The sequence below is a fragment of the Macaca nemestrina genome, chromosome 9 (assembly GCF_043159975.1).
Source record: "Macaca nemestrina isolate mMacNem1 chromosome 9, mMacNem.hap1, whole genome shotgun sequence".
NCBI classification, from domain to species: Eukaryota; Metazoa; Chordata; class Mammalia; order Primates; family Cercopithecidae; genus Macaca; species Macaca nemestrina.
In genome coordinates this window covers 40,844,103-40,866,775 of record NC_092133.1, presented here as the reverse complement: position 1 = coordinate 40,866,775, position 22,673 = coordinate 40,844,103, and the positions used below count along the sequence as shown (strand labels likewise).

Here is a 22,673-nt window from a genome sequence, read left to right as displayed (position 1 = left end):
AGGAGTTCGAGACCATCCTGGCTAACACGGTGAAACCCCGTCTCTATTAAAAAATACAAAAAACTAGCCGGGCGAGGTGGTGGGCGCCTGTAGTCCCAGCTACTCGGGAGGCTGAGGCAGGAGAATGGCGTAAAAACCCGGGAGGCGGAGCTTGCAATGAGCTGAGATCCGGCCACTGCACTCCAGCCTGGGCGACACAGCGAGACTCCGTCTCAAAAAAAAAAAAAAAAAAAAAAAAAATGCAGAAATTAGCTGGGCATGGGGGCATGTGCCTGTAATCCTAGCTACTGGGGAGGCTGAAGCACAAGAATCACTTGAACCCAGGAGGCAGAGTTTGCAGTGGGTGAGACTGCACCACTGCACTCCAGTCTGGGCATCAGAGTGAGACTATGTCTCAAACAAGATGACAAAAAAAAAGAAGAAGGTGGAAGAAAGTAAATACAGGAAATATTTAGGAAGTTATATTGGTACTATTTGTCAATAAATTAGATGGAAGAATTGTGAGAGAGAGGCCAGGCACAGTGGCTCACGCCTATAATCCCAGCATTTTGGGAGGCTGAGACAGGTGGATCACGAGGTCAGGAGTTCGAGACCAGCCTGACCAACATAGTGAAACCCCGACTCTACTAAAAATACAAAGATTAGCTGGATGTGGTGATATGTGCCTGTAATCCCAGCTACTCAGGAGGCTGAGGCAGGAGAATTGTTTGAACCTGGGAGGTGGAGGTTGCAGTGAACCAAGATCACGCCACTGCACTCCAGCCTGGTGGACAGAGCAAGACTCCATCTCAAAAAACAAACAAACAAACAAACAAAAAAAAGAATTGTGAGAGAGAGAGAAGACACAAAGCAGACTAAATCCAGATTTTTGGTTTCAGTAATTAGGTAAAGTACTGCTAGTTCATGTATGACCTACCTTACAATATCAGGAAGCTGAACTCTTATGTTCAGTACTCTCAAGAAAAACAAGCTGTGCCTGTGTGTTTGTGTGTGTGCATGTGTTGTGTGTGTGTGTGTGTGTGTATTATAAAAATCTAAGTCACATTCAACTATTTGAAGTGAATCTACTTGAGGAAATTATATGACAGGTTCTTTCTTCTATTGGATAATTGTAGGTTTTTATTATTTTTCAAAAATAGGGAATAAAAAAATTGTTGATTAAGAATTTATTAACATTGGCCAGGTGCAGTGACTCACGCCTGTAATCCCAGCACTTTGGTGAGACCTTGTCTCTACTAAAAACACAAAAATTAGCTGGGGTGGTGGCGCACACCTGTTATCCCAGCTACTTGGGAGGCTGAGGCAGGAGAATCACTTGAGCCCAGGAGGCAGAGGTTGCAGTGAGCCAAGATCGTGCCACTGCACTCCAGCCTGAGCAACAGAGTGGGACTCCGTATCAAAAAAAAAAAAAAAAAAAAAAAATTTATTAACATCTTTTTGCATTCATAAAGAATTTTTAGGAAACTTTAATCAAATATCTATTTGTTATTTAGGTTTGAATACATAATATAAATATTTTATCCCAATTGCCAAAAGAATTATTTTAAAACTCTACTACGTAAGGTGCTAATGTTCTTATACTACTAAATGGAAAGTCAGAAGATCCTGTTAAAAGTTTATATAACAAATTCTACTCCTAGATATATACCCAAGAGAAATGAAAACAGTTGTTTACAAAATCCTGGTACATAAATGTTAATAGCAGCATTTTTTTTTTTTTTTTGAGACGGACGGAGTCTTGCTCTGTTGCCCAGGCTGGAGTGCAGTGGCGCGATCTTGGCTCACTGCAAGCTCCGCCTCCCAGGTTCACGCCATTTTCCTGCCTCAGCCTCTTGAGTAGCTGGGACTGCAGGCACCTGCCACCACGCCTGGCTGATTTTTTATATATTTTTTTAGTAGAGACAGGGTTTCACTATATTAGCCAGGATGGTCTCGATCACCTGGCCTCATGATCCACCCTCCTTGGCCTCCCAAAGTGCTGGGATTACAGGCGTTAGCCACCATGCTGGGCCTAACAACATTATTTTTAATAGCCAAAAAAGATAAATGTCCATCAACTGATGATTGGATAAACAAGGTGTAGTATATCCATTCAATATATTATTATTTGTCAATAAAAAGGAATGAAGTAATAATGCATGCTACATGAACCTTGAAAGCATTATGCTTACGTGAAAGAAGCCAGTTACAAAAGACCAGGTAGGTCTTTTTGTTTTGTTTGTTTTGTTTTGTGTTGTTTTGTTTTAAATAGAGGCAGGGTCTTGCTCTGATGCCCATCCTGGAGTACAGTTCATTGCTCACTGCAGCCTCCACCTCCTGGACTCAAGCTAGCCTTCCACCTCAGCCTCCCAAGTAGCTAGGACTTCTGGCGTGCACCACCACTGCCAGCTAATGTTTTAATTGTATGTCGAGACAGGGTCTCACCATGTTGCCCAGGCTGGTCTCAAACTCCTAGTCTCAAGCCTTGGCCTCTCAAAGTGTTAGGATTACAGGTGTGAGCCACCATGGCAGGCCAGAAGACCACATGTTATTTGTTTCCCATTTGGAAAGTGATTGCTAAGGGCTATGGGGATTCGTTCAGGGGCTCTAAAATTGGTTGAGATGGCTGCACAATTCTGTGAATAGAGTCAAAACCATTGATTTGTTCCCTTTAAATGAGTGAACTGTATGGTACATCTCAAAGCTGTTTAAAAAAAAAAAACTTTAAAAGTTATGTAACAAGAAATAGAGGTTTAATTGTATTAAAATTATAAAAACAAAAATAGACAAAAATGGTAAGATAGCTACCCAAGAAGAGAGCTGGTATAAAGTAAGGTAAACTCTCATATGTGATAGCTGTAAAATAATACAAAATTAGAAAAATAAGCCTATTAGGGATAGTGAGATAATCACTAGAACTAAAAGAGGAGTTAAAGGCCAGGTGCGGTGGCTCACGCCTATAATCCCAGCATTTTGGAAGACCAAGGAGGGTGGATCCCTTGAGGCCAGGAGTTCGTGACCAGCCTAGGCAACATGGCAAAACCCTGTCTCTACAAAAAACACAAAAATTAGCCGGGCGTGGTGGTATGTGCCTGTAGTCCCAGCTGCTTGGGAGGCTGAGGCACAAGAATTGCTTGAACCTGAGGCCAGGCGCAGTGGCTCATGCCTGTAATCCCAGCACTTTGGGAGGCCAAGATGGGTGGATCATGAGGTCAGGAGTTCGAGCCCAACCTGACCAACATGGTTAAACCCCGTCTCTAAACTAAAAATACAAAAAATTAGCTGGGCGTGGTGGCGTGCGCCTGTAATCCCAGCTACTCAGGAGGCTGAGGCAGGAGAATTGCTTGAACCTGGGAGGTGGAGGTTGCAGTGAGCCGAGATCACACCACTGCACTCCAACCTGGGCAACAGAGCAAGACTCCATCTTAAAAGAAAAAAGAATTGCTTGAATCCGGGAGGAGGAGGTTGCAGTGAGCTAAGATTGTGCCACTGCACTCCAGTCTGGGTGACAGAGCAAGGACTCTGTCTCAAAACAACAGAAAACACAAAAAACAAACAAATAAATAAGGAGTTAAACATGGTTACTTCTGAGTACGACAGTGAATTGTTGGTTTCATGATATGCTCCATTTGATTATTAACTATGTATTTGATAAAATTAATTTTAATAAATTAACCTCATAAATTCACATGTATGTATCTATATGCTATTTTAGCCATGGTAGTGACAAAAAAAAATCAAAATAAAGCAAATATGGACGTGTGTAAATCCGATTATGTAAATTTTACTGTGTGCCTCTTTTTTCTTTTTCTTTTTTTTTCCAAATTCCATACTCACCTAGAGGTTATCTAGGACTACTACATTAGCTTAGCATAAAAAAATAAGAACATTCTACCTTTGCGTGTACAGTTCACCTGAGTGAAGTGACTTGAAGAGACCAATTCCTTTAAGCAGCTTCTGCAGCATGAAGTGCTCAGAACTCACTCCTAGTCCTCACAGAGGTGGGAGTGAAAGGACTGGCTGAGAGCAAGTCTAGCAGATGGGACATTGGAAGAGGGCAGGCTTGGGTTAGGGTACATAAGATCCAGAAGGTAGCATGAAGGCAGTTAACACCTGAAGGGAAAAAAGTTAGGTGACTGAAGGCACAATACTGATTTGCTTTTTTGTATTGTAGTTTTCGCTTATCTTCGGACTGCTACTTAAAATTCTGTGCTACATGTGGAGTTTTCCAAATGTGGTGTTAAAGATGGCTAGAAAGGAAGGAAAATCCAGGTGCTTTAAAAATCATATGGAGTTCATCATTTGACCTCACAATATATTTAGAAAAGGACTTGTAGTTCTTTCCAATGTAGCTAGTTTAGTAAGACCCATTTTTCTTGAATTCCCAGTGGCGAATTACTCAGGATTTGATTGAAGGGCAAGTATTTCTTCCTTTAAGCAGTACTAGGGTTTAGGACTTTTGTTGTTTAAATCTCTGGAGCACTCTAGGAACCCTGGTCTCAACTTTGTTTTTTGGTGGCAAAGGAAAAATGATCTCCTGGTTTACTTTTGGAATCCACAAAGCAACTCTGAGGTCCCAGGTGGATTTAGTGTTTGGAAAAGGGAACTTGGGGGACTGAGGTTGACCCGGAGCCCCCAGGTCACTGTTCACGTTTACAAAAGCAAACCTGGTATCCCCAGTTGCTTTTCTCTTGAGGTTGGCTTAACTTTATTTATCTTCTGTCCTGGGTCATTGCCCCTGAGGTGCTTCAAAAGCAAAACCCAAAAGACCTAAAACAAAGCTAAATCAGATTCAAGGAAAAAATGACCTGGCACTGTGGGTTCACTTTTAAAAAGGCAAAAAGTCACTTCAAGAGTTTCATAGAATAATTTTAAGTCTGCCTAGATTCATTGTGTCATTTGTACAAAGTGATCTCAACAGGTCTGAGACCTCAAGTTCCTTGGGCATGGATTGAGAATGAGTCTGTAGGATGGGAAACTGTCAGCAAGCTAAATGGGTTGACACAAATGAATTCCTCAGTGATTCTGAAGTGATTCGACTATTTGGAGCTATATGGGACCACCCATGTAACACTTCTTTCCTTAAGCTGATCTTTTTGTTTGCTGGACACACACAGGGAATGCTGAGGAAGTGAAACGTACAACTCACTTACAAATATTGGCATACATCCACTTTATGTTATCAGATTAGTTATGAAGGGTATTTTTGAATCCTTGGTGAAAAAAAACTTGGGATACTAATTTCAGATAATCTTACAAATCGTGATGAGGTAGAACTCAGGCACATGATTTTGCTTTTTCATTTTTATATCATCTATACTTTGCTTACTTCCCAAAAGGATTTAAGGTGGAATTACTTTACTTGACTATTGGAAGAAACCCATTTATAGAACTTAATACCAATTTTCATTATCATATGCCCGACTTTATCCTTTAATAAGTAATTGTAAAATTGCTTTTGGGTAATCTGGGGAGATTTTTGTTTTTGTTCATGTTTGATCTACATCTTTGAACTTCAGGTATATGTGTTAACTAATAAATTCACCTGTTGAGACCATGTCCTACTGTTTATTTACAAGACTGAAAGAGATTTTGTGTGATTAATAACGAACGTATTATTTGTGCATATTGCCATCTGAAGGAAGCAAAACTTAAGTAGAGAAGTGAGACTTTTCATAATGTAGATCTTAATATTAAGAACATAGTGCATCCTGTGAAGCTTAACCAATTGTGAGAGGCAGTCCACAAAGCAATGACTGTTGGGGTGGAGCAAAGGCAAGTATCAGTGTTTGTACCTGGCAACACCCCCGTTTCCCCTTTTATTCCCATCACACTCTGACTCCAGAGCAATCATGTTCTTTTAAAGTCATCCCAATCAAAGACCAGGGTCATCTTGGTCAGAACAGGCATGGATAGCCACCTGTAGAAATGGGTTCAGTCCATAAAATCTGGCTTGGCATAATGTTAGGTGGGACCCAGGAATAAAGTCCTGGTTTTATGTTTTATCCTTCACTTCAGTAGAACTGAATTATAAAAAGTGAAAAATGACCTTATAATTATTATGGGTGAAGGAGACTGGTAGACCATTCAGAAATATTAATGCTACTTTCTCTAGGAAGATCATTTAACTCACTTAACGTTAGACCCAGTGCTGTATCATGATGGAGTATCTCCTCTTTATCAACATCCCAGTGAAAAGCTGAGAGAGATACAGAGATGTCACTTCACTATATTCACTTGCCATAGTTTGCCTGCAAGCCAACAGTGGCCTTTTTCAGAGAGCTATCAACATAAGCTAAAGTAGCCTGTAGCCTAAGGAAAAAGCTCCCAAGGAAACTTGGAATAATGGTCTGGCATCATGAATTAACCAGTTATTTCCCGAATACCTACTGAGTGGTTACACTGTGCTAGACACACTTTATGAACTTGCCTGCCCAGCTTTGAAGTTTGTTTCTATTTACTTGTTCCAGCAGTACTATGCATTTGAAAAATCCTTACACACATGAAAATGAGAAATGAGAATATGAGATCAACATGCTTGCTGGCTCCATCTTTGCTGTCTGCCCACGTTCATGTGTGGTCTTTGGGACACAAACACTGAAATGTCTCAGCCATTGAATCTTCAGCCATTGGATTCATAGACTGAGCGGAATGAGCAGGCAGTCACCAGCTTCTATATAAGTTAATGGCTTCTGTCTTATTCTATATTAAAGGATAGTAGCTTTCTCATGTGTTACGGTAGTTTAAATTACTAGGATTCTGTGTGAATAGCTTTTCTTTATAATTTCTTCCATGTTAACATCAAAAGATTACTGCTTTATTCCTATCTTACAATGTAAGCTCCTTGAGGAAAGATATTTTGTTTCGTTCCAATACTGTATCTCTGGTACCTAGCACAGTATCTAGCACATGATAGGTGGGCAGACAATATATGCTGAATAAATAAATGAATTTTATCTAGATCGTTGGCCTTTTTATCTGCATTGGCAATTAATTCCTTAACCATTAATTTGCAAATTCATGCAAATTTCTATAGATACCTGTAAATTAACTGTGTATAATATGTATTTCTGTACATATTTTTACAAAGATTAATGTAAATATGAAAGCATATAGATTTGTCTACATATGGGCAGGTAGGTTTAATTTTGTGGTTCCTGTAATTTCTAGGGATTTGCACATGAGATTTGCATATGAGTATCTGACCATATGTGAACATTGTAAGCATAGTGTTTCTTTATCTAGGACAGTCTGGTTTTGTGCTGTAAAAGAATCAATTCTGTATTCACAGTTGGAGTTGGTGCGGGTTTTTCATTCATTAAGTCAGCTCCTCCTTTCCCAGTTGGGGGTAAATCAGCCTAGAGAAAAAGAGCCTTAAGAGGTTGCTTTCTGCTGACACTGTGCATTGCACATGCACAGTTGTGCAAATACACACATACACCTGAAAGAAGAATCCTTGAAAATGAGGCTTCTGTTGACAACTCTGTGAGGGGTGTTCATTATTGAAATTTATTTTAATATATAAATATATAAACCTCATTTATAACTATAGTATTAACACATATTCATTGTAGAGTATTACAAAAATAAAGAAAATAACAGATAACTTTAATCCCACCACAGAAATAACAATTGTTCTTTTTAAAAAATTATTATTTTAGAGGTGAAGTCTCATTATGTTGCCTGGGGTAGACTCTTAACTCCCGGGCTCAAGTGATCCTACCGCCTCAGTCTCTAGAGTAGCTAGGACTACAGGAACACACCACCATGCCCAGCTTATAACAGGCATCCTTAACATTTTTGCAAATTTTCTTCCAGTCCTTTTGGATGAGTTTTTATGTAACTTAAATAGCAACATTTATCATAAACATTATCCCATGTTGTTTAAAATTCTTCATAAATGTTAATTTTAATAACCACATGATAGTCATCATACAGATATACCTCACTACTTAACCAGTCTCTTAATATTGAGATTTAGGCTTTTTTCAGTTTTTGATAACACAAATAGCATTTTTGAGATTATCTTTGTGCATAAATTTTTTTTTCTGTTTCCCAAAGTTGCTTTCCAAGAAGTAGGATTGCTGAATCAAAGGGAATGGCCATTTTTAATAAGGTTCTTAAACACATTGTGGAATCACATTCCAGAGAAGTTACACTAATTTACACTCTTACCATCTGAGTGTATGACAGTAACTTTTCCTCTTTGTGAAAGGAGGGAAAAATGTGGCCAAACACAGTTAAAAATTACACAGAACTTTAAATAAGTTCCCTTTTCTTTTTCAGACAGTATATCTTTAACATTGTCTCAGTATAGTTTCTATCCTAGTGTTTCAACTTTTGGTATGGCCCAGAATGGTATCTTGTCTGAAAGAAAATAGAGTGGCTTTTCATAGTTAATATTTTCATTATAGAATTTTCTGCCTGTTGCGAGAAAATCTCTATTAATACCTGTAAATTGGATAGGGAAAGAGTCAAACAAGTTTTTTACCTTCATCAAGAAAAGCTAGTTTCTGGTAACCTACCTTTATGAGATTTTAATCACCCCAGAGTTTTATCCCTCTCAGAGTCAGTGGTTGTCTCTTGTATCCCATGAGTAAATGCAAATGTTTCCTCCATTTGAAAGCAAAACCAGTAAGACCCCTTACTTATAAAGTGAGTTAAAACAAAAAGAAAGAATATAAAACTAAAGGAAGGTAGTAAGTAAAGCATTTAGCTTTCTGAAACAATTCAAATGGGGATAGGAAGTTGGGTTTTAAATGGCTTAAAGGGGATTAGGGTTTTAAAGTTGGATAAAGAGTTTGGTGCTTTGGTTTAGGCATGGCATTGCTTTTAAAAGATTACTTCCATATTTGACAATGATTCTAACTGGAGATTATAAAGTAAATAGTCAATTTTAAGACACCACGGGAAACAAGAGGGCTCTTTTTTGTTGTTGTTTGTTTATACAAAATGGTAGCCTAGAGTTAACAGGCTGAATCCTGAAGCCCTTATTTCATAATACTACGGAGGATCCATCACCAGAGAAAATCCAGCAGAGGTTGTTAAATGCACTTAATTGAGATTATCTGAGCTTTTGGTTTAAATTACTTTGGAAAAAGTCTTAGGTGCAAACAGCGTCCTTGAAAGGTAAACATACTTACCTCTAAGAAAAAAAGGTTCAATTTAAGTTCTTTAAAATTCTTCATACAGGTTAGTAGCGCCAACCTTTATTAATTACATCTGGGTACTGACTAATGCGTAAAGATAAAATTTTTATACATCAGTACAAGGGTTCATATATATTATATTAACAGTGTTTTCATTATTTTACAATTATTTGAAAACACAAAGTATTTTACTAGAAAACAACCCCTGGCGCTTTTAGTAATTTCAAAGTAAAAAGATCTATTTTCGTTGTAAAGTACAGTTAATGAAGTTTTAAAAATGAATTTCCTTATTCTGTTCTATCTAAGAAGCAGGCTATATTAAAGTAGAACAAGGATAGCATATAATTTATATGTTAACTGGGTAAATAATCAAAAGTTGATTTAACATTTCCCCCATCTTTCGCAGCTCCTTGACCTGTTTATGGTTTGGGATTGGTCTACTTATCTAGCTGATTATGGACAGCCAGCTTCTAAGTACCTTCGGGTGAATCCAAACACAGCCCTTACTCTTTTGGAGAAGTGAGTACATTCTGAAAACTTTTTTTGTATAACATTTTAGCACCTTTTGATTCAGTGATAAACTAAAGAACTAGAGATTTCTGTCAAAAAAGAAAAGTCTAGATAGAGCTTAAAAGCTCATTCTAGTTTAATGACCAAAAAAGAAGCTTTTCTTTCTTGCCCTTCAGAGTTGGTGTCATTTCATAAGCAACTGCTGTTTATATTGATGTGAACAAAACATCTTTCCTTTTGTATCCTGAATTGCAAGCTTAATTGACCTTAGAAATATGTTTACTGGGGATGTGACAATTGGAGCTTTCTTTAAAAAAAAAAAAATCTGTAACTCAGGAAAGAAGGTATTTTGTCAAATGTGACCAGGAATTGGAATGTTTGCCACCAGTGTTATCTAAATCTCAGCATTGTGGACTTGGATTCTTTGCAGGTAGAGAAATACATGGTTTGAAATAAACAATACAGTAAAAACTGAGGTAATAGGATTTACTGATGCATCTTGTCCAACTAAACATAAATTTAGGTGTTAACTTTTCCCTCTCATTATGTGACAGACTTTTTCTTTACTCAATCATATTTCATTTAAAATATCACTATTGGGAGGCCCTCTGAATCTGCTGTGATTCTGGGGGCTGCTGGATAAGAAAATAAAAATTAAAAAGTATCACTATTAAAATTTTCAGCTTTTAAATTAAAATTGTTATTTTCCTATATTTCAAAATATTTATAGTGAATTTGATGTGAAAGGACAAGAGGAAGTGTTTAAAATAAATGTAAATTTATTTTACAATGTCATGAAATGCAACTGAGGCAAAAACATTGCTATTTTACATTTTCTAATGTTATTTTCCTTTCACCTTATCTTGCTATGAATATGATTAGCTGAGTCTATACAGGGTATGTATTTTAGCATACTTTGTGGAATAATATTAGAAAATAGTATGATAGTAGCAAACCTAGCATATTTTAGATGTACATATTAATGCAAAAATGCTACTTAATATAGAATGTAAAATAAAGCTTCTATTTTTTTGCATGGTTATTATATCTGTATGTTTATTTAGAACCTACTTTCTTTGAACTATATTTTTCAAGCATAGGATTAGTGTGGGATAATTCAGAGCATGGCAAGATATTTTACTTGTGACAGCTTAGCTTTTAATTTTCTTTTACTAAGCTTCTTCATTCACATATGTTTCTAGGATGAAGGATACTAGCAAAAAGAACAATATATTTGCTCAGTTCAGGAAGAATGATCGAGACAAACAGAAGTTGATAGAGACAGTTGTGAAACAGCTGAGAAGTTTGGTGAATGGTATGTCCCAGCACACGTAGACCTCACGTCGCTTGCACTCAGTGACACCAAATCCATGATTCAACATTGATCTTGAGCAAGTATTGGTCATGATATAGTAATTTGTTTACAGAATCCAAAAATACAATGGAGAAGATACATGAGGGCTTAAACAAGAAATAGTAATAAATGTCATTTGTATGGATTTTTAAATAATCGAATACTATTTTATATATGGAAAAAATGAGCATTTTTTCACTTTTAGGGGAAAATGCAAAAGTGTAAAACATAAATTGTCACAAATTGTACATGAAATTGATTACAAATACATTTGAAAAACGTATGCCTCTACTCATAAGTAGTTTTTTCTATTTAGACTTGAATGATAATCTGTTTTTTGATCAGTATATGGCTTTGGAATTCAATCATGTCTGATATGGTAGTTTTTCACTACCATTTTCTGACTTTTAGCTTTTATTTTCACCTCATTGTGATTTAAGCAGACCAAAATTTCTAATTCTGCTAATTCTGAAGGGGAAATAGACAAATCTTTAAAGCTTCCTGAAATCAAACTTGATTTAACTCAGTAAGAATGTGAATTATTTGTTCTACTTGGGTGGTTTAATTTAATCGTACTGAATATGAACAAAAGGTTTTGGATTTTCTAAAGATGCAGTGTTGTTTCTGTTCATCAGGGTTAATATTTCTAACTATATTGCTTGTAGCTGACCCCATTCTGGATTTGTTTGGTTTGGTTTGGTTCCAGTTAAAAGAGAGGACAGGAACTAAATGGGGCTAACCACTTCAGGTGCAGCTTGTGCGAGGGTAGATGGTTCCTGCACACAGAAGTTACCACAGGGGTCAGGTTACTTTCTTCAAATAGCAGATTTCAGTACTGTATCCTCATTGTGGAAACAAGCCAAACCAAATGAACTCTGGAAAACCTAAAACAAATGTACATTTTCCTTTGTGTACGTTTCCGTGGTCCAAATGACAATATAAATCCAGTCTTTATTATACCTTTGTTGTATTTATGCTGAATCCTCCCTTTGCCTTTTCAGGATTTAGGCCTGTAAGAAACTATGCCTGACTCTGTAAAATAAGTGTAAAGAATTATACGTACATCTCTGGATTTTGTGATGAAATATTAAAAATATTGAGCAAGTCGTTGAAAATGCATTACTATTTTGTCTATTCAGAGCTTACTGATTTAAAACAAGTGCTTCCTGGAGAAAAGGCATATTATTTCCTAGTTATTGGAATGGGAGTGGCACCAAAACTATATATATATATATATATATAGTTTGGCTTAGTTCAAATATAGTTCAAAGAAAGTAGGTACTAAATAAACATACAGCTATAGTAACCATGCATATATATACACACTTATATGTGTGTACACACACATATATATATGCGCACTTGTTCTCTTGATCATCTCTTAATCCAAAGTATTTAATGTTTTTTAAAATACTACATGAAAAGCATGGTACTTCTTCAGGCACAGGGAAATCTGGAAGAGAGGAGCGGTGAACAGCTAACTCTCTTTGAAGACCGGAATGGGGCTGTTCTTCGCAGCTTACCCAACCCTCCAGTGTACTTAGGGTGTCTCCCCTGCTTTGGCTGAGACGTCCCGGGATTCAGAGAGATATCACCTTTGCACTACCTGGAGCAGACCACTGTGGGTCCTCTTTACTCTTTTCAATAATATAAACACCCAGCACCCTCCACACACACCCCAGGTTGCGCTGTAGGGACAAGGACGAGTGAGTCCTGGGGCATTTGGAACCCTTGAATGGGACGCACAAAGCCCAAAACGCAGCAGTGTAGATTGACAAGAGTCGTCGGGCAAACTCGGGGGAGGGAGGGAAGGATGTGCAGGGAAAGATGAATTTGGTCCTTGAGACCGGAAAGGTGCTGTTGGGTATCCGCTTCTGGAGGCTTAGGACGTCTTTATGAAGCCTAGGGCAGCAGTGGAACGGCCATCTTTGGAAGGATACCTGATGTGGTAGATCAGAGAGCCGGGAGAGGTGGTTAGCTGTCGGAGAATCTCGGCTGCGCTATCCCTCGTGGGCTTTTGCGATGCCAACGCAGGCGTCGACGACTGCAGTTTCCCTGAAATAGTCGGAGCAAAGGAGAGAAAAGCCCAGTTCTTTCACCTTGGAGTGGCGAGAGAAGGGCACCTAGAAGCTCGAAGGCAGGGACCGAAGAGAGAGCCAGCAGCCGGGGGTGGGCCAGGAGCGCTGTGGGGCGCAAGCCTGGGTCAATTCTGCGCGTTGGGTTCGCCCACTTTCCGAGCGCTGAGAAGAGCCGGGAAGCTCTGGCGCGAACCCGCAGGTCCTGTGAGGCGAGCCCCTAGCCCAGCTCGAGCGCCCCAGCGCCTGCCACTCCCTACTCAGAGCCCCTCCGTGAGTGCGCCACTGCCCACTGCCTCCAATCACCACTCTGCGTGGAGCGCTTTAAATATGCAAAGACACGTCACGTTGTGTGAACCGGGATCGGTCCGTAGGGAGGGAGCCAATATCTATATAAACATGTCCAGGGTGGGCCAAGAAGGGTTAAACGACTGGAGGAGGGAGAGGTGGGGCGGGGGTCTGCAGACCAGGTTGGTAACACTGGTGAGTTGCTCTTCTTTCGCCCTCCTTCGCTGCTTCTATGCAAAGGGTGCTGAGCCCGGGGGGGGGGGGGGGGGGGGAAGGTGGGAGGTGCCCCGCGGAGCGGGGAGTAAGCGTTCCCGAGGCAGCGGGCACCTTCGAGAGGGACTGGCATTTGGGCCCAGGAGCCAGGAGAAAGTTCTGAGTGCACCGGCCTCGAGGAAGTCACGTTCCCTAAGGGCGCACGGTCACTACCGTCTTTCACCGCCTGTCTGTTTTTAGAACGGAGTTCTCAGCGGAGCTTATAAATCTCGGACTTGGCTCCCAAACCCCAGGCCTTTTGCGGACGGAACAGGTGAGCATTGCGCACTGCTCGCGCCCGGGTTCTTGCGTCCCCTTCTGTCCCTGCGCTCTGAGCGGCCTGGCCCCCGCGGGCTCATCATGTTCCCTTGGGGGCTGAGCTGCCTGTCAGTGCTGGGGGCGGCAGGCACTGCTGTCCTGTGCGCGGGCCTGCTGCTCAGCCTGGCCCAGCACCTCTGGACCCTCCGCTGGATGCTGAGCCGGGATCGGGCCTCCACCCTGCCTCTGCCCAAGGGCTCCATGGGCTGGCCCTTCTTCGGCGAAACGCTGCACTGGTTAGTTCAGGTGAGCAGTCCTTCGACCCCGAGCGCTAATACGGTCCCTTCTCCCTCTGGCTCCCACTGGACTCTCCTCAGTCTCAATGCCCATGGGATTTGTAGCCAGTCCCTGCCCATCGCCCACGACCCCGGGAAGCGCGCACAACTCTCGCCTTTGCCTGGCTCCTCCGTTCCCTCGAAGGGACCTCAAGTCATTGGAATTCTCCCCAGAGCAACTCCCCGACACAATGCAGGGGGTAAACAGAAGGGGTTTTAGGAAGGAGTCTGAGGAGCACGTCCTGTAAGCATAGAAAAGGAGCCTGAGGCTTGTCTCAGCTGTGAGCCCTTGGGCGCTCACATCTTCATTCTGAGTCTGTTTCCTCATCTCACCAATAGGAACAGGAGCATGTACATTCCCATAGTGTAGTTGCCAGGCCCACTGGGGATCTTGTTTTGTAAACGCGCCAGCCAGAGACAGAGTTGTGATCAAAAGGCAGCTGGGAGGTCTGGGTCAGATCCCCGGCCCAGGCCCAGAAGTTCCAGCTCTCCACGCTCCGCCTCGCTCGCAGGGCTCGCGCTTCCACAGTTCCCGCCGAGAGCGCTATGGGACAGTGTTCAAGACGCACCTGCTGGGCAGGCCAGTGATCCGCGTGAGCGGCGCGGAGAACGTGCGCACCATCCTGCTGGGCGAGCACCGCCTGGTGCGCAGCCAGTGGCCACAGAGCGCGCACATCCTGCTGGGCTCGCACACACTGCTTGGTGCGGTCGGCGAGCCACACCGGCGGCGGCGCAAGGTGAGTGGAAACGGGAATGGGTCATAGAAAGGTCGGATCCGCGGTCCCCAGCATCTGCCATGGGCCAAGCCGGGGCCCCGGTGTTGGATTCACTGTGAACCTGACCAAGGTCCCTGGTAACCAGCGGGTGGCCTTGGACGGGTCCGTTATCTTCAGCTTCTGTTTACAGAGTTAGGACTGCTCTAAAAGGTTCTTTCATCTCCCATCTTCCGTGGCTGTTATAGCAGAAGCGCTGGAGACTCAGACCTAGAGAGGGGCCAGGAAGACTTCTTAGAGGAGATGGCAGCGGGAGCCTGGATGGATGGGAGGGACTGTGTGCATCAGAGCAGAACTGGAGGGAAAGGCGAAAGCAAAAGCCAGCAAGTTTAGGTCTGGGCCTCTTAGAAGAGGGGGAAAGGACCGGAACTGGCCTCTTGGCTACTCCGGAATCGCCAAGCAGAGGAGGCCCGACCGCCGCCAGCGCTGATCACGCGCGCTCCCACAGGTCCTGGCGCGCGTGTTCAGCCGCGCCGCGCTGGAGCGCTACGTGCCGCGCCTGCAGGGGGCGCTGCGGCATGAGGTGCGCTCCTGGTGCGCGGCTGGCGGGCCGGTCTCAGTCTACGACGCCGCTAAAGCGCTCACCTTCCGCATGGCCGCACGCATCCTGCTGGGGTTGCGGCTGGACGAGGCGCAGTGCGCCACGCTGGCCCGGACCTTCGAGCAGCTCGTGGAGAACCTCTTCTCACTGCCTCTGGACGTTCCCTTCAGTGGCCTGCGCAAGGTACGGCTGCCCGGGCTCCAGACCTTCTTCTGAGACTCCGCGGCGCGGACGGGCCTCCCAGACCCAGACGGGACGCCCACGGCGCACCCCGCGCGTCCGTCACCTCTGCTGGGGAACGGCAGCGAGGTCCGGGGGTGGGAGGCGTCGTGGCGGTGGCGTGGCGGTGGGCTCTGGGCCTGGCCTCTGTGCTGGTTCGCTGGTGTGACCTGGGGCTGGCCACACGCCCTCCGTGGGACCCCTGCCGCTACGCGCTCCAGCCTTAGCAAGCGCAAGCCGCCAGAGTTTGGGGTCCGACTCCTTCCCACAGCGGCGCCTCTGGGGCCGGCCTCCATCACTTATTCGGAAGCCCAGATGGCTGTGGAACCGAGGAGAGCGTGAGGGCTGCAGATGCGCCCTGGCCCAGCCCGGCGCCAATCCCCGACCCAAGCGGGTGGGCGTCAGCTCCACAGGCCCTGGATCCGCTACGTTTCTGGATCAGAGAACCGCTGCTTCTCCAGACTTCAGAACAATGGGCAGGACCCGGAGAGCAGCTAGGATGCCCCAACCCGCCTTTTGGTCCCCCTGTTCTGGGACTTCCCACTGTTTGATTCCCTGGTTTTCAGTCACCTGCATAAAAATAATATGTGTAAAGGATCATGCTATATGCTGATCACCGTGGATACATTTTCTGATCTAATCCTTGCAGCCTGCAAGGTGTTATTATTCTCATTTTATTGGCCAAACTTATTTTATTGACTTCCCAAGATCACACCGTTAGTAGGGGCAGACACAGAACTTGAACCCCATCTCCTCTGACTATGGAACTCAAGTGCTGAATTACAGTGCTTTCCCGTGGTGGGGGCGGGGATGCTTTTGCTGTGGCTATTCCCTGAACTCCGGAGAGGCATCCCCTCTTGCCCACGCCCTTACAGAGGCTAATGCTTACAACATCCAATAGTATCCTCTAAGTCAGAGCTTTGCTGGGTGCATCAAGGTGCCCCAGCCTGAGCCTACTGCAGAGAAAGGGCAATGGGCTGACCCTAGCCGCACTGGGCTCTGTGCCAGGCATGGACATGGACAGCTGTGTGACTCTGGGTAATTGCTTGACCTCTCTGAACCTCAGCATCCTCTCCTCAGGATGATAGTAACTCTGCTGTGGCTTAGAGGGGGCTTGTGATAATCAAGACAGAATGGTGTTTGTGGACAGTGGATATATCCCTGACCATTTACTGAGCCCAGCCATATGCCAGGCCAGGAGCTAAGCTGGGGAGGTGTTAACACAAGGATGTTGGCAGAGCCAGTGCTGAGAAGGTTTTCTCGGTAAGTGGCCAGGCCTGGCCCCCTTAGCCTTCCTGCCCCATCTTTCTTCTCAGGGCATCCGGGCAAGGGACCAGCTGCATCAGCACCTGGAGGGGGCCATTTCTGAGAAGCTTCATGAGGACAAGGCTGCAGAGCCGGGTGATGCCCTGGAGCTGATCATTCACAGTGCAAGGGAGCTGGGCCATGAGCCCTCCATGCAGGAGCTGAAGGTGGGTGCTGAGAGGCTGCTCCTTCTCCCCTCTTTTGCATCCCCAGCAGATCCCTACACCAATGCTGCATCCCCAGAGCCACATCCTGTGTAGCCCCACTTTGAGGCACAGGCAGTCCTCAAGATGAGGGGCAAGAGGAGACCTGGGTTCCAGTAATGACTCAGCCACACTCACTAGCTGTGCAGCCTTCAGCCAGCTGCCACCCTGGTCAGTAGGAGACTTGAAGGCAAGAATGCTAGGCCCATCTTTGCAGGTTTCTGGCCACAAACGGCTCTCTCTCCATTCCTTCCCCCACTGCCCTTCTCTGCCACTCCATGCCTTTGCCTCTGCTGTCCCCCTGCCTACAAAGCCCTCATTATTAATTTTTTCTACAAACTTTAAGGGGCTCAGGATCAAACTCCACATCCTCAAAGTTCCCTTCTTCCTTCCAAAATCACCTCTCTCCTTCTATGAGCTGCCTTGGCACCTGGCACCTCTATCTGTCTGTCTCGATGCTGTGGATCTCCTGGAGAATTAGGACCCCTCCCCTTGTACACACATCGCACACACAGTGGAGGGGAGGTGGAAGCTTTGGAATGGCCCCAGGACTTGCTTGAGCACTCAAAAAGGAGTGGAGAAGTTGGGGGGAGGGGAAGTTACAAATAGGGAGACCTCAATCTTCCATAAGCAACTCCCACCCATCCTTTCTTGGGCCTCAGTTTCCCACTTTCTACCAGACATCCCTGAAGGGTGGGCCTCAGCTTTAGCTTCTTTTCTGAGAATGGAACTAATAAGAACATGAGCAATGGGCTCATGAGTCCTGGGGGAGCCAGGTGGACAGGGACTGTTCAGGGCTAAGGGGAGTGGAGTAGAAAGGAGTAGACAGGACTGGGGAGGAGTGACAGCACCCTCCAGGTTCTCAGGAAGGGACTCACTAGCCAGGAATCTTCAATTCTGGGCTGGACATCAGGGGCCAGGCAGGGAGTCTCCATCCCAGTTACCCTCTTGTCTGGGGCAGGGCGGGTTAGTGAGCAACCAGGTCATTCATTCCACAAATATTATGATGTACCTATTCAGTGCTGGACTCCACACTGGGACTGGGAATACAGTGGAGTGAAACACAGCCCATGTCCTCCAGGTTCAGGAAGGGAAGGAACACGTTCATCCTGTGATAGCAGGAATCAGTGTATAAAACAAACGGTGGGTGCTTCCAGCAAGGAAGACACTGGGACCTGAGAGGACAGAGGCAGGGCATTGGAGCCTGGAGGATGAAGCCACCAGGCCCCTTGCGTGCCCTTCCTGGGCAGAGCAGACCAGGAAAACATTTAGTGACTCCCTGGGACCATTCCGGTAGGGAGAGGATGAAACCATGATGCCGACATTGGTACGAGGCTGGCACTGCTGCTGCAGGTGCCTTTGTTGCACTGCAACCATTGTCAGGCTGTTCCGCTGGGGTTGGCGGTGGCACCACCAGGTGGTTAAGAGCTCTGGACTCCTAAGCCCGCCTGCCGGGAGTGCTAGCTGTAGGGACCTTGAGCACTTCTCTGGAGCCTCCGTTTTCAACTCCATAAAACAAGAGCAGCAATTGTGTCTCACAGAGGGGAGGTGAGAACCGAATGAAAGAATATGCTTAAAGCACTAAGAAGAGTGCACAGAGTAAGTTCCCGCGTTCTCTCTGGGAACCATCGCAAGGTGCGTGGAGAGATCCTAATTTTACCTGTTGCTATAGGTGACTTTCCCAAGTGGCGGACTTGGGATTTAATCGACTTCAAAACGGTGCACGCAGTCGCGGCGGTAATAGCACTTCCCTGCCCCCTGGCTTTGCGCAATAGTAAATTTGAGTGCTTTTTCATCTCTACGGGGCCGTCGAGTCAGCGCCCCGGGCGACTGCACCGCCGGAGACTCAGTGCCGCACGGGGCTGTCTTGCAGGAGTCGGCTGTGGAGCTCCTCTTCGCCGCCTTCTTCACCACGGCCAGTGCCAGCACCTCGCTCGTCCTGCTGCTACTGCAGCACCCGGCCGCCATCGCTAAGATTCGGGAGGAGCTGGTGGCGCAGGGGCTGGGACGCGCGTGCGGCTGCGCGCCTGGGGCCGCGGGGGGCTGCGTGGGGCCCCCGCCCGACTGCGGCTGCGAGCCCGACCTCAGCCTCGCGGCGCTGGGCAGTCTGCGCTACGTCGACTGCGTGGTCAAGGAGGTGCTGCGCCTCCTGCCGCCGGTGTCCGGGGGCTACCGCACCGCGCTGCGCACCTTCGAGCTCGACGTAAGTGCGCCGCGCCGGCCCATGGCCAGCCTCCTGCCTCCTGCCTCCTGCCTCCTGCCTCCTGCCTCCTGCCTCCTACCTCCTACCTCCTGCCGCCTGCCGCGGCGCCCAGGTGGGAGGAGGGCGGAGGGACTCGGACGGCGAGGTCTCCTCTTTTGCTCTCAGAGCCTCAGCCTTCGGTCCTGTAAAATGGGCTGAGCCTTGTTTCACGTCCCCGGATCCCCGGCTGAGGGACGCAAAGTCTGGCGAGCCGGCAAGGTTAGGGATCTCGTACCCTTCAGCTTTTGGCAGCGGTCCGGAACGGTCAAGTCAATGAGAGCCGAGTTTTAGAATAAAAACACTCTTTTATCCGTGCAGCACCCCCTCCCAGCCAGTGAGTGTGGATGGAGAACAAAGAGAACCCCTCAGTATGTCCTGTACTCCACCCCTTTGGCTCCCTCGCAAGAGCAAGGAATCCCTCATTGCGACCCGTCCAGGGCTCTGGCTGGGGCCAGATTCCAGGGGAGGGAGGAATTAAAATACCGGGTAGACACTTCATCTCTGATCAGGCCGGTTTGGGCTGAGCAAGGTTAAGGTCTAGAACTGACTCCATCTCTGTATGACCTTGGGCAGTTCCCTCTTCACTCTGGGCCTCAGTTTACTCTCTGCAAGGAAGCTGTCTTTCCAGCTCTGATGCTCCATCCAGGTGGGGCTGGGCTGTGGGGGTATGGTGGTGGCCTCAGGCAGTGGTGCTCTGGCTGTGCCAAACTGCGGGTGTGTGCCTGAAAGGCTGTCACTGCAGTCCCCTGAGCACCATGCTTGGTGACTGGGTGGCTCCAGGCAAAGATGGGCATTCCACAGTGAACATTTGTGGCACAGTGCGTGCCAGGGTTCAGGAGGTATCAAAGGGACTGGGACTCTACCCTGGAGGAGCTCCACTGGGAGAGGAAGGGGCCAGGCCTGACAGCCTCAGCCCACTTGTGGTGTGAAGAGAGTGATCCCTAGTGCTGGACGACAGCAACACATTTTGAGAGCTGGAGTCTGAACTGGAGCAGTGAAAGTTTAGAATGGGAGAGCCCATTACAGAGAGAGCAGACTCAGACAAAGGTGGATGTTGAGAAGTGTCTTGGATGTGGGATCAGTCTTGGAACGCAAGCTTCATTCTGCAGGCGCTGGAGTGCCCTACAAGACCTTAGGGAAGCACAGAATCAGGGAGGTGAGCAGAGGACAGGAAAGGGTCTTAGCCACCCTCCAGTTCACAGATGAGAACACTGATGTCTAGAGAGGAGAGAGAGCTCCTGGGATGATTCCAAGATGTTCTGTTCCACAGTTAGAAACTTTTAAGTATTCACCCTGGAACTTGATATGAGGGCAGCAGTGTAGTCAAGGGGTTGAAAGACATATCAAAAAGCCAAATGGTTGAAAATGCTAGGGGTGGGCAGAGGGAACATGAAAGCTGCCTTTGAGCATTTTAGGGAGGGCCAATTTGATTCGCATGTGCGCCTTCTTAAAGTGTGGTACCAAATCTGAACATTATTGTCCAGCTGATGGATGGGAAGGACGGAAAGTTTTCAGTTCAATGCAAAGGAGAGCTCCACCATAGAACTGACCTCGAGGAATTGTCATGTGCATTTCTCCCACTCTAGCAACTGGTAGATGTAGCACTGGAATTTAGGTCTTCTGATCTAAGGTCAGAAGAAAAAAAGACAAAACCAAACGGGAACATAACTAATAGTTACTGTTTACTGAATACTCATATGTGCCAAGTCCTTAATTTGAATCTTCACCAACAAAGTGGGCATTTTTCCCCTCATTTTTTTTCAATGAGGAAACTGAAGCTCAGAGTGGCTGCGCATCTAGCCCAAGGTCATACATTTCACCAGTGAAGGAGTTGAGATTGGAACACAGAGCTTTCTCCTTGTTTCCGGATTAATCGCGGGTTCCTCCCGGTTTTCGGAAGCCTGATGAAAGCACCGGGGTGGAGGGTCAGTTCAGGGCACCCCGTTTCCAGGTGCCTCGTGGTCAGGCTGGTCTCCTCGCCTCTCTGCAGGGCTACCAGATCCCCAAGGGCTGGAGCGTGATGTATAGCATCCGGGACACGCACGAGACGGCTGCGGTGTACCGCAGCCCTCCCGAAGGCTTCGACCCAGAGCGCTTCGGCGCAGCGCGCGAAGATTCGCGGGGCGCCTCCAGCCGTTTCCATTACATCCCGTTCGGCGGCGGTGCGCGCAGCTGCCTCGGCCAGGAGCTGGCGCAAACCGTGCTCCAGCTGCTAGCTGTGGAGCTGGTGCGCACCGCGCGCTGGGAGCTGGCCACACCCGCCTTCCCCGCCTTGCAGACGGTGCCCATCGTGCACCCAGTGGACGGGCTACGGCTCTTTTTCCACCCCCTCGCGCCTTTGGTTGCGGGGGATGGGCTATGCCTCTGACATGCTTGCGCTGTAGGACACATTTTGGCCGGTGGCTGTGGCGCGCACGCAGCGCCAACCATCTGCGGCTCCCCATTGTAGCGTAGCGCGCCCACTAGTTCACTCGTGCAACAGTCGTTCAACAAATGTTCGCCAAACGCCGATGTGTGCCGGACTCGAGGGAGGAGGAGCGCGAGCTACTGCTGCAGCGCCAGAGAAGCATCTAAGCCCATGGGAAGATGCCTTCTGCGCTCCGCGCCCAGAGGAAAGAAAAGGTCGTGGGCCAAGCAGGAATGGAGGAAATAGATAGATCCTCACGAGATGCTGCTTGGCTTCCCCATCCCGAGCCAATCCAGGGAGGGTGCATGAATGGGGGAAGGCGGGGTAGGGGTGGCAGGGGAGTGGGGATATTGCAACTCCGAAACCTTGCAGAGAGACCCGACGCGCGCAGTGGGACCTGCAACCCTTGTAAGGAAGCGGGGACGCCGTGGGCGCAACCCTGGCCTGGCTTTGGGCCATAGAGAAACACGCAGAGGACGCCCAACGGAAGGCCCTCTGGCAGCTGGCCTCTGGCTTCGTGCGCCTTGGCCACTCTGCCGGTCTCGGCGGAAACTCGGAACTGTGGGCACTTCCAGGGCTTGAAAGGGCTCAAGGTCACCGGATTCTGCTGGCAACTTCTTAAAAGGAAAAATTCCTACTTTAAGAACGCATTTACTCTTTTCATGTATACAGGGGAGAATAGGCACACCAACACGTCTCCACCGCTGGATTATTTTCATGGGAGGTTGAGACATAATTAGAGAGGCTTGAGATATTTGTACCAAAAATAGGAAGGCCACGAAA

At 46.4% G+C, this 22,673-nt stretch overlaps 2 protein-coding genes across 10 annotated transcripts in view; both read left to right on the top strand.

Annotated features, from left to right (window-relative positions):
* The window catches only part of LOC105480188 (exocyst complex component 6), a 214,472-nt gene extending 202,365 nt beyond the window's left edge, over positions 1–12,107 (top strand). For all 9 annotated transcript variants that reach the window (XM_011738755.2, XM_071069486.1, XM_071069485.1 and 6 more), the window contains 2 exons: positions 9,535–9,647; positions 10,841–12,107. In XM_011738755.2, the coding sequence (XP_011737057.2) occupies positions 9,535–9,647; positions 10,841–10,973 (246 nt within the window). In that variant the 3' untranslated portion in view covers positions 10,974–12,107. The remainder of the gene's footprint in view (positions 1–9,534; positions 9,648–10,840) is intronic.
* Positions 12,108–13,645: 1,538 nt separating this feature from the next.
* CYP26C1 (cytochrome P450 family 26 subfamily C member 1) lies at positions 13,646–22,200 on the top strand. The gene is made up of 6 exons (XM_011738711.2): positions 13,646–14,171; positions 14,713–14,937; positions 15,422–15,697; positions 17,050–17,205; positions 19,115–19,444; positions 21,474–22,200. The coding sequence occupies exons 1-6, from the start codon at positions 13,968–13,970 to the stop codon at positions 21,849–21,851; spliced, it is 1,569 nt and encodes a 522-aa protein (XP_011737013.2). The 5' UTR covers positions 13,646–13,967; the 3' UTR covers positions 21,852–22,200.
* Positions 22,201–22,673: the final 473 nt, after the last annotated feature.

Coding starts and splice junctions, on each gene's coding strand:
- CYP26C1 (XM_011738711.2), top strand. CDS start 13,968: ATGTTCCCTTGGGGGCTGAGCTGCCTGTCAGTGCTGGGGGCGGCAGGC. Junction 14,172..14,712: donor CGCTGCACTGGTTAGTTCAG/GTGAGCAGTCCT, acceptor CCTCGCTCGCAG/GGCTCGCGCTTCCACAGTTC. Junction 19,445..21,473: donor TGCGCACCTTCGAGCTCGAC/GTAAGTGCGCCG, acceptor GCCTCTCTGCAG/GGCTACCAGATCCCCAAGGG.